The 15,234-nt window shown below is 43.4% G+C and overlaps 1 protein-coding gene across 1 annotated transcript in view; it reads right to left on the reverse strand.

The window, feature by feature from the left end:
• Positions 1-15,234, reverse strand: part of NTN3 (netrin 3) — a 121,616-nt gene that overhangs the window by 66,243 nt on the left and 40,139 nt on the right. Inside the window, exon 3 of the mRNA XM_088148161.1 lies at positions 2,984-3,172. Coding sequence (XP_088004287.1) covers positions 2,984-3,172 — 189 coding nt within the window. The remainder of the gene's footprint in view (positions 1-2,983; positions 3,173-15,234) is intronic.

Below are 15,234 nucleotides of genomic sequence, written 5' to 3' on the forward strand. Positions count from 1 at the left end.
TGATGGGGCAGCTGTCCCTGGGCACGGGTCCTGGTTCTGACTGGAGCAATGTGGGGTGGAAAATTAAATGTTCCAGAAAATTGCTCTTGAAACTACTGTTGCTGTTGTTTTTTTCCATGGGGGAAAAATAATCCCTGTTTTTCAACAAATTAGTAACAACAGATAATCACAATGTAATCAAATTGGGCAGCCAAAATGGATAAAGTGGCAATCAAAGTTGCAATTAATTTTCTTTTTCCCCTTCCAGGAGACCAACCTTAGGAAATGCACAGACACGCCTGCACATCCCTTGGGGCATGTTAACAGCTTTCAGGATCACAGTAATATGAGAGGAATGCACTGTATGCTATGAAGTTGTTGAGAATATTTGCAAGTTCAGCAATGACATGGCTTTTTTTCAAGGGATAACTGAAAGTCCTTCGAATATAACAATCTCCCCTCCCAACTTCTGCGTATTGTGAACACAGCTAGAGGGTATGCTAGAGTTCCACATTCAAAAATGGAAGAAGGCTTCCTATTGTGGAGAGGAAGCCATCACATTCCCCCTGCAATGTATTCCCTGACCTCAAAATCTGTTCTGAGGTCAGGATTCCCAGTGCTTCTAAAATCGCAACAGGATGTGCGGAACATAGCTTCCTAGGAACCATGTGCCGCCCTGTCCATGTCCACCATGTCCACCTCCTGACAAAACCTGGATCTGCTGAAGGATAACAAGTCCCATTCTCTCTACTCCTTCTGTGCCTCCAAAGTCACCAGAGCACACTGCCACAGAGCATAGCGGATTCCTCCGCTGGCCCCTTTGCCCAACCAAAGTTTTTGAATGCAAACTCCCAGAAAAATTCAACAGGCAATTAAATGAGCCTGATGGGAGACAGGAGGAAAAAGAACTTTGCCCCCAATTCCACCCATCGCATCTGGCTGACTGACTGGTAGGACCTTTTCAGCTGTGCCAGATTAAGCCATTCCCTTCCTTGCAGGAGATTGGCATATTGAGGCTGCTGGCGAGGGCCTGTGGGCTTAGAGGGGTCCTTACCCACCCAGTGGTGGTGTGCAGCATGGAGACCAGAGCACTCCTAAACAGCAGCGAGACTCTCATTGGCTCTCCACTCATTTCTTCAATCCTAGTTGGCGGGCTGCCCTCTTACATTATCTCAAGTGGCTCCCTCAAGTCTGGTGCCAACCTTGTTTCTTTTCTGACCTATAAAGCAGAAGCACATTGCCCTCCTGCAGATGTTGGCAGGGCCAGGTGGCTCCACTCGTAAGGAGTTGCTCTCACAGCACTTTTCAAGACAGTCCCAAACAGGATGATGGGATGTCTGGAGGAAGGAAAGCCCCAAAACTAGGGTATAACAGGTGAAATCTGAGAATACATCTAAGAAATTGGTCATTATTTAATCCCAGGCTTCTTGGCTTTTCCCTAGGTGGTGGGCTGAGGTGTTAGTTGAGCCCATATAGGTGTGGCTTGTGTTGTGACTCTTGTTATGGTGCCTCGGTTGTTGCATTAGGATTTTAGAACTCTGCTTTGTATTTTGTTGAAATATATATATATATATTCAACAAAATACAAAGCAGAGTTATAATTATATATAAAATAAACTCCCCTCTCACCCCTACGGGTGGTACGTGTCTTCCTCAATCTCGGGTCCTCTACTAGAGGCCTGGGAGTTGGAGGGTCCTGCGCAGTATCTGAGCTGTTCCTAGCACTGCACTCTTCTGCACAGAGAGCTCTGAAGTTGTTCCTGGGATCTGTTGGAGCCATTCTCCCAGGTTAGGAGTCACGGCCCCAAGTGCTCCTACCACCACTGGGACCACTTTGGTCTTGACTTTCCACATCCTCTCTATTTCCTCCTTCAGGCCCTGGTCCTTCTCCAGCTTTTCACGCTCCTTCTTCCTGATGTTGCTGTCACTTGGCACTGCTACATCTATCACTACCACTGTCTTCTAGTCTTTGTCTTTATATATATATATGTTCTTAGCTGCCCTGAGTAATGTACGTAAGATGAGGAGCCACATCAATTCCCTAAATAAACAAGTAAACAAATGTAATTTGGATTTCATACTTCAGTGTCGAGACCGCCTGACTCCACAACGACTCTGGGCGGCTTACAATTAAAAAAGAATTAAAAAGCAAACAGATATATCAAACAAAAGGGAAGACAAGCCACAAAGTGTGCAGCAATTATTTTATGCTGACAGAGGAATCTACGCAAAGCAAAAAATGGATCTCATTTTTTTTTGTCTTTGATTTTAACTCGGATACATAATTTGCCCCTTGAATATGGTGGAAATAAACACACAGACGCACACACAGATAAAAGCTCTTCTGTCAACCTACGCCTACAGCGGGGTAGGAGGCAACCCAGGGCACCATTCATGGTAGACAAATGTGCATATTCGCTTCTGTAGTTTTTGCAGTACTGGATATTGGTCTAGACAGGATGCTCTGAATGGCAGAAGAAAGGTAGTTCCTTGGCCTGGGAGAGTTGGGGCTACCAATGTCACTTAAGAACAAGTTAAAGATAAACCTGACCATTGCAAAAACAGGTGCAAACAGATCAGCTTACTCAAAAGAAATTAAATAGTTACTAACACTAGGCTAGAAACAAAGGAAACCCAACAAAATTTGTAGGACTAGGACGCAATTCCACCTACTTCCTGAAATGGCTATAGGTTCCTAATTTTCTTCAGTTAATCTTACTGAATCTCAGCTCTTGGATTTTCTAGTGAGATTATCTCAGTCAGTATTTTTCAACTGTGGACACTTTAAGATGGGTGGACTTCAACTCCCAGAATTCCCCAGCCAGCATGCTGGGGAATTCTGGGAGTTGAAGTCCACCCATCTTAAAGTGGCCAAAGTTGAAAAACACTGATCTACGTGGTTCCAGTTCTGCTCAAATGGATTATGCCTGCCAAAGGCACAGTCCAACTCATGCTTGACCCATTTGCTGAGCACCAAGACTGGATGACCCCTCTTGTTCCTTACCTCGGCAGGCCTTGCGATCAGTGATTGCTTTGTTCACGTCGCGGTAGAAGCCCTCTTTGCAGTAATGGCAGTGCCGTCCAGCCGTATTGTGCCGACAGTTGAGGCAGACGCCACCGCTCTTCCGCCCGGACAGTTTGTAGAGCTCCATGTTGAAACGGCAACGGCGGGCATGAAGATTGCAGTTACAGGCTGCAAGGAAGAGGTGGAGCAGGTGAGAAAGGATGTCCACTTCTCAACCCACAGCGAGAGGCTGGCTATAAACAGTGAAGTGAGTAGGAATTCTCATGCCAATTGCATTGAAAAGGAGGGGATTTAATTTGGGGGGCGGCGGGTTGACCTGTAGACTTGCCCAGTCCAATGACCGGATTAGGGTTAGGATATGATGGTTCAGCTTAGGCTTTCCTTCACAAAGTTTGAACCAACTTTTTAAATTATACAGACCACTACTCCATCAATGAAAGCATTGAGCATCATCTTAGAAGACAAAGTCAGCAATGTTGTGCCTCTGGGTATCCCAGCACATATGACCCCCTCTCCATCCCCACACCAAGTTTTTAAAAATGCCCCGAATCTTTACAAGATCCTTAAATCTAACAGCCTCAACGTCTTGTGAAATTTCAAATGAGAATGCCAAAATCTTGCATCATTGAGTGTTCTTCCAACATCATGTCCATAAAAAAACAAACAAGAAAAACCACACCCAGCTATTTTGCTTTCTGCACCATCGATCACCTCCAAAGACCACATATAGTCTCCAAACCCCAGATTGAGATCTCCAGGTATACAGCAAACTGGGATTACTGCAGACAATCATTTGCAGATCACCCCATGGTTCCCAGATCGGGGCCAAAAATTAAATGTGCAGTAATCATCATTGCCAGATGTAGATGTCCCACCAACTATGAACCTCAGAGTGCAGGATTTGGGATATTAGAGGAAGAAAAGGACATTGGCTCCTTCAATATTCGTCTTTACAGAACTGGTAAAAACCATAAAGTTACACTAAATGCTCAGTGATTAATGCTCTTTTTTATTTTATAGAGTTTCTTATCTGTATTATCAATTGTCTTATATGGTCATAATGCAGAAGCTAGGAGCATCTGTGGGGCGGGGTGAACATCTGCAAGATGGCAGGCCTGATGTCACAATCTAAGCCCTGTCCCTTTTATATGCACATGGGGCAGGTCTTTGGTTGGGTAGAGACTAAGGAAAATGACCTTCACAGAGATAGGCCAGAACCCTTATCCAAGCCACAAGGGGTAAAACGTGGCTAAGGTCTACAACAAGAAGGTATGCACCAATAGAATTGGGCAGACACCCCCCTAATTCACATGAGTATAAGGGGGGGGGGAGTAAAGCATAGTCAGACTTGCAAGATTTTGTTTCTATAGCCAATATCAATAAAGGTAGTTTTAGCCTTTGTGTGGAGTTGATTTTTTGGTTGGATCTACCTAGTGGGGTTGACAGGTTTCAACACTGTATCCACCATCTGGCATATTTTGATCCTCTTCAAAGCAAACAATTCAAAATTACAATGAGCCATGGATTGATCCATAAAATTAACTTGAAACATCCAGGATTTGGCTGTGCCAGTAACTGGCTGTGATGTCCAAAGAGAGTCAGCCTGTTAAAACAAATCCCAGAGCCTCTTGTACTGATTAAAACGATTTCATCCTATCCTAATCTTTCCCACCAAAAGCAGCAGAAGGAAAAGAAGTTAACTCAATTTTGGGAAGATCCAGAGGGGGCTAGTCAACATGCTCTTAAATGCTCATACGATGATGTCCTCCTGGAATGGTACCAGTTCAGATTCTTAAACCCAGCCTGGTGCTTGTTCAAATATTTGAACATACCACAAAAAGCCTGACTTTAGAGCCCTGGCATGAAAGCTTGTAACGAAAAGTAGGAAGAACTGTTTTCCATCCATAGGAATCCCTGATTCTTCCCCAGATGGCAAGTTCCATCCAAGGCCCCTATCCAGAGTCCATCCAAAGACCACCCATCTTGGCCTGGGCTGGGGGATCCTTTCTTATTCCTCACCAAAGCTATTATGGAACATGAACAGCATTGGCTGCAATCAAGTTATAACACTGAGAACAGGGCCACAAGGCAGTGGAGAGACCTGCTAAAGTTATTTTGCTCTTCTCCACCTCCATGCAGACCCTTGGCCCCTTCTTTTGATTAGCCCCAGAAACCAAACGAGGGCCTGTGGATCCATGTGTGCAGCGACAGACCCTTCAGAGGGGATCACTACCAGATCCTGTTTTAACACACTCATGGAAAGATCATGGAAACAAGACGTCTTCCACCAACGCTTGATGGCTTGCTTTGCCCTCATTCCACCTGCTCCTGGTCAGATCCAGGCCAGAGTGAGAGTTTTTCCAGGCATGCTGAAAAATTCATTAATGTGTCATCCCAAGATTTAACTTCTGGCTCTGCTTATCATTTACATGAAATGTTGTCCCTGTTTGCAATGCTCATGGTTTCCCCCCCCCCCCATGCCACTGTAGAGGGATAAGAAGATTGGAGAGAAGAGGGTCCTGAAGGCAAGAGGTATGTTTGGGAAGGTGCTGGAAGTTGAGAGAGATTTACACCACCTAAAATAATGTTTCCCAATATTTTCCCAGAAAACATTGCTGCACTCTACGTCACAGCACGATGCTACTGTGCAAAGATGGTGATAATGTATTTCCCGAGTGCATCTGATTGTACGATAAAATACGATGTAAAAAAATACGTTAAAAAAATTAAGAAAAGCAACCAAAAGCGACTGGTTCTCCTTTGAAGACTTCTTGATAATGGAGCGTGACCAGTCATTCCCTTGAATAAAAAATTCTTTCAGAAGACTGTCTTCAAAAGACCTTCCAATGCTGAACCTCTGTAAAGTAGGTCACGCAGGCATCCCAACCTTAGAAGGTCACAGGAAAGCTTACTGTGGGATGTGTTATGGAATCGTCATCACACAAAGCTTTTATGGAATGATGGCTCTTTGTTCTGGAAAAAAATCCACAATGTGGAGGAGGAAGGCAGGGAAGAAACCACAAAGGTCACTGTTTATTCTAACAATGGAGTGGCAGAGTGCAGAAAATAGCATGGTTACAGGGTCACAAAAGAGTTCTCTATCCATTACCAACAGTTGCACTGGAATGGCTCTATTCTGCATGGGATCCCTAGTTGATAAACTTCAGACTTCGACTGAAAGTAGATCACCAAACCTGAACTCGAATTAACTCCTGCCCTATTCAAAGATCTGAGAGTAAAGCTAAGCATGGATGGATCTAAAGGTGGGACAAATATGACTTGGGGTGGGCAGGACAACCGTGGTTCTGTTTCCCTGTTTCATGGAGGTTCGATACATTCATCTGAATTTCCCATTCTGAATGACGTGTGAAGGAGCAGCCCTTGATGTTAATACACAGAGTTGGATTTGGTGAGGCTGAGATGAACCATAACTGGACATGATGAGGCTGAAATCGGCTCAAAACAACCTCCCCCAAAAGTTCATTAACTTTTTAAGGTTGCAGTATGGAGAAACAATTTCATGCATACACACATTCTAATGATATGAAATTAGTATAATTCTATTTTAATTCCATTCAAATGGAAATTAAATGAAATATTTATTTATTTATGGTATATGTCTATACTGCCAGACTCCCAGAGATTTCGAGTATAACCAGTAGAATCACTGAACCAGTTTGTGATATAAAATTCACCAGCGTTAGTTAAATGGTGGCAACATTTTGGTTAAAATTACAGATTCAAAGCTCTGTGAAACTGCTTTGTCTTCGTTGCTTCTGAAAAGGCCATCAGGAAGGATGACATCTGGATCTCTGAGGGGTTGATCCTGTCCCCTACCTACTTTTTGGGATATGGCTCCCAATTTACCAATCCAGTTCAAGGCCATGGCTATTGAAACAGAAGATACCTTCAAACAGAGGACGCTCTTTTCACAGCCTTTCTGCTGGAACTTCCTCAAAACCAGCAAGTATGGCAACCCTAATCTAACGGTTGAATACAGAACATATAATTTGCCCATAGAAAGGAAAATACAGTAAATCCATTACTTTCTGAACTTACTCCATCTGGATACCTATAAGCATTCAGACGTAGCAGAAGCTCCCCATGTCTTGGTTTGCCCTCCTATTTCTCAAAAGGAACCTGTGCTGGAGACATGCTCTGTTTTGGCTGAGCTGAGAAAAAGAGCTGTTCCAGAAAATTACCTAAGTTTCTATGGATGGTTCAAGTCTTCCTTCTTTGCTTTCTACCATGACCATGAGTAGCAGGCGAAGAAAATTAACCCCAAGGCTGTGTCGTCTGCTGAAGATGCCAAAGGAACACCTTGTATGATAACAAGGTGATGAGTTGACAGGACGGCTGATTCTAATGTTGATCTCTACCGTTGGGGAGGAGTGGAAAATATGATGCTTTCTGAAAGTATGCAGACTCATGATTTGTTATGTTGTATAGCAGAAGTGTGCAGGATCAGGCTCAAGGGCCACCCACACTCCTCAAAACCTTCAATGCAGCCCCAAGAAACCTCAGAAAAGTGTCGCCAAATTAATCCACTAATTCCATCTATCCACCATTATTTTACTCATTGACCCATAAAAGGTGTAATACTGAAACTCCAAAATTAGTCACAACATTACTAGCTTTAGCTCAAAATGGCACTTACTTATAAGCAATCCAAAGAATCAGTCATGACATTAAATGATAATAATGTAAAATTCAAACATTATATTGTGACTATAAAGCTAAAGTCATACAACTAAAATCCTGTATGGCTTTCTGTAGTTTTTAGACTGCAGTTGTATGCTGCCCAGTTGCTTTGAGTTGGGCAATTGATAAATGTGAGCTATAAAGAAAGAAATCTTTCTGGAGTGCTACACTACTCAAAGGCTGGCCCTCAAAAACTGTGTACTTTGGTCATAATAGAGAAGAAAAACAGGTGGGCTCCATCATTCCCCAAGTTTTAAATTCTACACAAAAATAAGACTACTTTTAGGGCCAACTGAAAGTTTAGGAAATAGTGGGCAAACTTTTGAGTTTTGAGGCATTCTTCATCAGACTCAGTAGCTAAAAATTCAGGAAAAAAATTGACTGTATTGAGGTTTTCCTGTGATGATGGAAGGCTTTAATTTGATTTAATTTCAATGTTATCACTCAGCTTTTCTTTTAGCATTTCTATTGCTTTGTAGTTTGAGGAATCTGATGCTTTTGAACTTTGGGTTTGGAGATGGCATTTGAGGTAGCCGAAAAAACCAAACAAATGGATCATAGAACAGATCAGTCCAGAGTTCTCATTCCCACCAGTCACAAAGGGCCATCACATTTGGATATGTTATGTAAAGACATATGCTCTCTTGAGAAGTCTATAATGCTGGGAAAAGTGGAAGGAAAGAGAAGACGATGACCAAAAGCAAGGTGGATGGATTCAGTTAGAGCAACGATGGGTGCGCCATTGGAAGACCTGAAGACCAGGTTAGGGACAGATCATCATGGAGAAAATCTACCTTTGTGGTCACTAAGAGTGGATTTGACTGTATGGAATCAATCAATCAATTTCAATCAAGGAGAACTATTCAGAATATCACCCCCTTGGGGCTTGTATGACCCCTTTGAAATCTTGCCAAGTCTTAGGGTCAACTTAGAGTCAACAGGGATTGTCTTTTCCAGCTCTGAAAACCGCCAGATGTATTTGGTCATTGATTCAGTAAACGGCTAGAATGTTCCTGGTGATTAAGCCAGCTTTGTATGGGGTAACAGCCTTCGATGGGGAGTGGGTTTGGAGAATGGGTCCAACTAAGTCCAGAAGGGGAGTTCAGTTGTAGGCAGTTGAAAAAAAAAAATGCTTGGCAAGAGTGTCTCTGTTCTCTTCCTTAACATGACTGTGCTTGAACCTTTGCTGCTAAGCATGTCGTTTGCACACGCTTCGCTTTCCCTCCCAAGTCGCGGAGAGGAAGAACAGCTAAAAACTTGCCTTGCAACCACGAGCCAGTTTTGCTACAGCTCAGTCTTCCTGTGTCTCATGTTAATCACTAATTACAGGCCTGAATGGTGCCTGCTTTTTGAGGGTATTAATAAGAATTTAATTGCATGCTTTGGGGTAATTATATAGTAGCTTTCTTCCTTCCTCGCATAAGCCCAGCCAATTCCCCCACTCCTTTCTTTCTTTCTTTCTTTCTTTTTCTTTCTTTTAATTCACACAACCAATTAACCAATCGCAGGTTCAAATAATTTGTAAATAATGGGGCAATTATTACCCAAGTTCTTATTCCTTTGCACAGGCTACTGAAAATCCCTGGTGAAGCTGGAACCTGTCTCTCTTCTCCAGCACGGCGTCGGGGAACTGGCGAGGAACAATTAGCCCGTAGGAGACTCTTCCTGAAATTTTAAGAGTGCCAATCTGTGCCAAACCCACAACCTGGTGGAACTTTACTCCACGCTGCTGGTGGGAAAGGCTCTGCTGTCTACCATCCCTGGGATCTGCAGTCGTTCCTTTCGCCAAGCAGGAGGATCCAGATCTCGAAAACAGCTGCCACACCCTCTACCCCCCAACCATATTCCTCAAGTAGTTGCGGAGTGCCATGCTATGTTTACTTTGGCTCAGAGGACTGGCTGAGCTCCCCAAGCAACTTAAACCCAGAAGTCGTTTCAGCGATGCCCATCTCGGCGTTCGGAAATAAGGAAAAGCCTCGCGGGTTCAGATTGACAGCCTCATGGGAGAGAAAGCTGGGGGCTGGACTGTGCTGCCATCGAAACAGGTGGACCTGCCAAAAATGGGATTTTACAGGGGCCCCAAGAGCTGGCCCCATATTTCTCTGGGGCCTGTCTTGAAAGATTTCTGTGTTTCAAACCATGTACACAATCCTAATGATCACAATCATATGGTGATGTATCGCTTTAGGGAGGCTGCGCCCGAAAAGAAAATTGGTCCGTTCAGGAAAAGCGTGGGCAAAAAATGGGTCTATTATGGAAAGTTCATTCTTCCTGTGCTGGAAGATGTACATTTGGAGGAAAGGGGGATAAAAATGGGAACGATGTGGAAAGAGGCAAGAGGAGCGTGGATTCAGGGGAGGAGTGTATGAAAAAGTGTTTGGGTTTTTTTGGTGAAATATCGACGGCATGAAAATGGTGGTCATGATTATGATTTAATTCCTCATTTTGCAATCCGTTCCCCTCCTCAACGCCGCATTGCAAAGAAGACGGGAAGCACCGAAGCACACCGAGAAAGCCTGCTTGTTCTTGATTCGTATCTTGTCTGGGCCATAGCTGGGGAAGAAGAAAGCCAAGTCCCTACATGATTGCCAGGGACAGAGTTCGGTGGCAAACGTTTGGAGAAACGGGATAGTGCAGTTCTGCTTTCTCTACTCCTGCTAAACGTTTTCTGCCAGCTGTCCCTGCTGAATTATTTTTCTTTTCGTCTTAAAAAACGAATGTTTCATAGAGACTTCAGAGAGGCTTACTGGATTTTTTGTTTGCACTTTACTAAACCTAAAACAATGAATGATGCTGCATTTTCCTGTTCCTTTCTCTTCATTGACCCCACCAGCCTGCCAGTTTCTGCCAGTTGTCAGGCAGAAAACCAGTGAACTAAGCAGCAACATTTGCTCTCTCAAACTCTTCTCCCTGCAGCTTGCAATTCGAGAAATCAGTGCCTGAGTTTTCCTTGTTTTCCTCTTCCCTCCCCACCCTTCTTTCCTTTCATTTGTGCCTTTTAACATTATAAATCTGAGACTGGAGCTGGTCCTGTTAAGCTGAAATGCAAAAAAAGGCAGGTAGATGTGACAGATAATGGGCTTTGTCAATAAACTATAACAATAGAGAAGGTCCTATTGTTGGGTTCTTCATCTGCTAGGAGTTATTATATCGGTTCCACTTTGAAAATAGCACTTGAAAATGGGTCGAGCCAAGCTTGAGATTGAAATTTCACATGACATGAATTTTGAAAGCATTCCAGATAAGTGATTTTGCTGGTTTTGCTTTTTTGGAGAGTAGGGATGGTGGGACGGGCGAAAGAGGCTCTGGATCTATAGACATTATCCTGGAAATTGGGTAATTAAGTCTGCCCAAGAAGATACAGTTGGCATCAATTGTTAGTTTTGCTTAAAGTGGAACACTTTTTAAAAAACGATGAATTTATACTGAATTGGTCATATTTTTGGAGTTTGTTTCGCTTCTGCAGCAAAAGCCAACTCACAGAGTTTTGATAGGGCAGGTCCACTTTCCCCAGCAACCTGAGGCCCATGGAACATCTCCACTATGCATTATGCATGTTGTATCCCCAATGCATTCATAACTCCATGGAAAGGGGAATTTTATGGAGAGTCTTAGCAACAACCACATGCACACGCACACACATATTCAGTCAGTGGGAGGGTTTTATGCAGATTCACCCTGATTGCCTTCCACTGATGGAGTTCCCACCAGAATACCAATAGCCCTGCCAAACAAAGGGGAGCTCAAGAAAGCACAAAAGAGGGTCCCTTCCCTCTGACCCTTAACCTTTAACCTTTCATTTTCCTGGGATTACCACATGCAATCCAACAGTCGCCACTGATGAGGGAGGGGTGACCCCTGTTTCGCATACTGTAAATCACTATCTCCATGTTAACCCAATTTTGCCTTTTAGAAGGCCTTAGGACCTTTCTCCTTGGTCTTCAGTCAATAAAACTTGGGGAAGGGGTTATGTCTGGACTTCAGCATCTATGCCTTGCCTTTCACCCCCACCTTTCTGATCTCACTACAAGCCATCGAGACAATGGATACTGCTGATAGTAGGGCCCTTTCTGTCTTACCTCAAAGGCAGGCAAGAGGAGAAAAATGTGCATATAAAGGTGTATCAAATTTGCACATGAATTTGATACACCTATAGAAGTAGTGGCTACCATTTCAGTAGGTCGAAGCACTTGGTTGATCTTGTTTGGGCTTGGAAGCAAAGCAAGGTCAGTCTGGATGGGAGACTATCAAGTCCCAGGGCTCTGGGTTAGAGTGGGAAGTTGAACAACAACAACAACAAAATCTGGAAGAAGGCAATAGTAAGTGCATTCTGTACTGTTGTCAAGAAAAGAATATGGTTGGATTGGAGTTGAGTTGAAGGCATCTCTATCTTTTTGTACTGGACAGCCTTCTAATCAGACTGCGAGGACTGTCCTTTAAAGCCCTTCCAATAGAGGATTATCTTCCATCTTCCATAGAGTAGGACGCCCAACCATCCTCAACTGTCTGCTGATTGTACTTCCAACTTCCAAGTTCCTGGAACCACCACCAGACCAGGAAAAATTGCATGATCTTTTGTCCCTGTGTTACTAGAGGAGCCAACACTGCTACTCCAGTGAGAAGGTAAATCTATCTTACTGGAACAATGTAACTTTCTACTTGCTGTGTGCATTTTAGCTGAGATGATCATAACAAAGAAATCTGCATCATAACAAAGAAATCTGATCATAACAAAGAAATCATAAACATTCTGTTACCTATGAGTTTGGTTGCTTCTTGAAGGACTCTGAGACAAATCCAATATAACATCATTGATTGCTCACTTAGATGCAAAATGCCCTCTTTACTGCATTGGATCAGGGGGCCACATTTTAGGAAGGGTTCAGACAAAGGGGACAGCTTCAGAAAAAAGCAATGATGATGATTAGAAACTAAGTTGTATAAAGAGAGAGGGAAGGAATCTGTAGCCTGGAGAAGACTGAAGCAGAATGGTGTACTCTTCAAGTTCTTGAAAGATTGTTATCCAGAAGATGGTCAAGACCTGTTCTCCATTGTTCCAGAAGGCAGGACACAAAATGATGGGCTCAAGTTACAGGAAAGGAGATTCTGATTGAATCTAAGAAAAAAGTTCCTAATGGTAGTTTAGCAGTGAAACCTATTATCCACGAAGAAGATGAACTACACTTCACTAGGTATCTCTATGTGGACACTGGACAGCCATCTATGAAGGATGCTTTAATTTGGATTACATCTTTTAGAGGAGGTTGGGTTCAATGACCTGGATTTATGGCATCAGAAGCATCCATGGGGGATGGTGGTGAGACAAGATGATTTTTTTGACCTCCCTCTCCCCTGGATACCCTTTTCCAATTCTATGATTCTCTGAAGACTTCCCTGCTGCCCCAGCATGCTAATTTTGTTCTCAATGTTATTAATTTATTTATACAAAAATGTATATTCTGCAAACCTCTTCTGACTCAAGCCACTTTGCAAGAATAAACAAAACAGAGAATGAACACTAACATTTTAAAAAGGGACAATACAATGACATTAAGTCAGATGATCTGGTGAGCATCAATGCCCAAATGCTCAGTGAAATAGGTCTTCAAATGCCTTATTAAAGGCCCAATGGTTGGGATACTCCATACTTCAGAAGGCTTGGGGGCAGGGGACATGGAGAAGGAGTATCATCAAGGCTCCAGACTCCTATAATTTATGTGGGGCAGGGACTCAGCATTCCCTTCCTAGAAGAATGCATGGGGTAGGTTGAAGCCAACCAGGAACATTTGTCCTGGAAGAACCCAGAGCTGAGCCATGTACAGTATGAAAGGTATCAACCAACACTTTGGATTGGACCTGAAAGCAAACCAGTCCAAGAAGAACTCTGGCCAATGAGTCCTTCTTTTCTATGACTTGGAGGTCACTTGGCAGAAGTAGGAGCTGTGCTCTGGTCATCTGCAATGTGGTGTCAAGCAGATGGCCAGAAGGTGGCACTGCAAGAACAAGCTCAGCCATTGACCCAACCAACCAATGAAATTCTGCCTGGTCCTTCTCATTGCAATGTATTGCTTTGGTGCAAACTGGAGTCACACTGCCTGTCAATTTCCCCTGCCCCCTAGAGTAGCTTTCAAAGAAGGGGACGGTCTCACTGGGTTGACTTTCTTCTTGGGAGGGAGGGATTCAGGAACACCTTGGGAGGCTTCCACCAATGGACAGCTCCAGGTTGAAGGCAAGTCCTGGAGATGCATTCTTCAGAGAACCCATTCCAAAGAGGCAGGTTCTCACCCAATGTTGCCAGAACTCAACCCTTCTGAACAGGGCTCCAAGCAATGGTGAGAGTCTAGCTGCCTTTGGAACATCCTACCATGCTTTCAATGTCATCAGCAGCATCCACAGGGGGATGTAAGAAGGGTCAGACCAATGAAAGCAGCATTGCATCATCATTCCACGACCCCCTCTGTGCGTCATGACATGCATGCATGCCCCAAGGGCAGACCTTGCGATGATGCAACACTGCAATGCTTTCATCATTCCAATAAATGAACGTTTTAGCATCTCAAAGAAGTTAGAAGTTGGCTTCAACACAGCATTAACACCAAGTCTCTTCTCTTTAGCCACAGGGGGTGAGACTGTTGAGCCTTTGCTGCAGAATCTCTTTCCTTGCTTCGGTTTTGTGCAGCCGTTTCCATCTCAGCTTGGCGTCCTTGGCCAGCCAAGCTGAAAATGTATCTTCTCCTATAATACCAGAAACTGGCTAAAATCTTTGGAACAAAAATAAATAAGCTGAGAAAGAAAATCATCGCCCTACGCAGGCACAAAGCTTGGATGAAGAGAGTGGAAAAAAAGATGGTAAAATCATTCGGGTTGCCTGCCTTGGTGAGAGCTCTAAGATCATCTAGTTCATCCTTGACTTTGCATATTCCCCTAGCTTTAGACATTCCTAGATGGATGGATTTTTAATAATAATAATAATGATGATGATGATGAAGATGATGATGATGCAATCCCAAAACATCTGGAGCACCACTTGAAGACCATCGGCCTTGACAAAATCACCATCAGTCTTTTGCAAAAGGCAACTTTACTTGGAACTTCCATCCTGCGACGATCCCTTTAACACCATCAAACATCTGCCCATCCCAGATCCTTGGGAAGGACTCGATAGGAGGATAAAAATGCCAAATCCAGTCTAAACATCTGGCTGACTGTGTGACCAACCATAACGCCAAAGTCACAGTTTGGAAGCATGCAAACTGAATGCTTTCAAAATACACTCAAAGTCTGTGGTTGCTGCTATTTTTTTTTTCCACTAACCACATTTTTTTCTTTTTTTAGCAAAAAGTACACATAAAATTCAATCATGCCACCCCCCACCAGTCTTTGATTAAACAGGACATTCTCATTCTAATGGCAAAGGAATATGGGTATATTGTGTTTTAATTCATATTTATTCTTTTGCTGTAAATCGCCCAGAGTCACTTCCAGGGAGATGGGTGGTGACAAATATAAAGAAATAAACAAATAAATAA

This window comes from Python bivittatus, unplaced genomic scaffold, assembly GCF_059951505.1.
Source record: "Python bivittatus isolate LINGU-HERP-01145 unplaced genomic scaffold, Pbiv_v1 ctg000560_np1212, whole genome shotgun sequence".
Classification (NCBI taxonomy): domain Eukaryota; kingdom Metazoa; phylum Chordata; class Lepidosauria; order Squamata; family Pythonidae; genus Python; species Python bivittatus.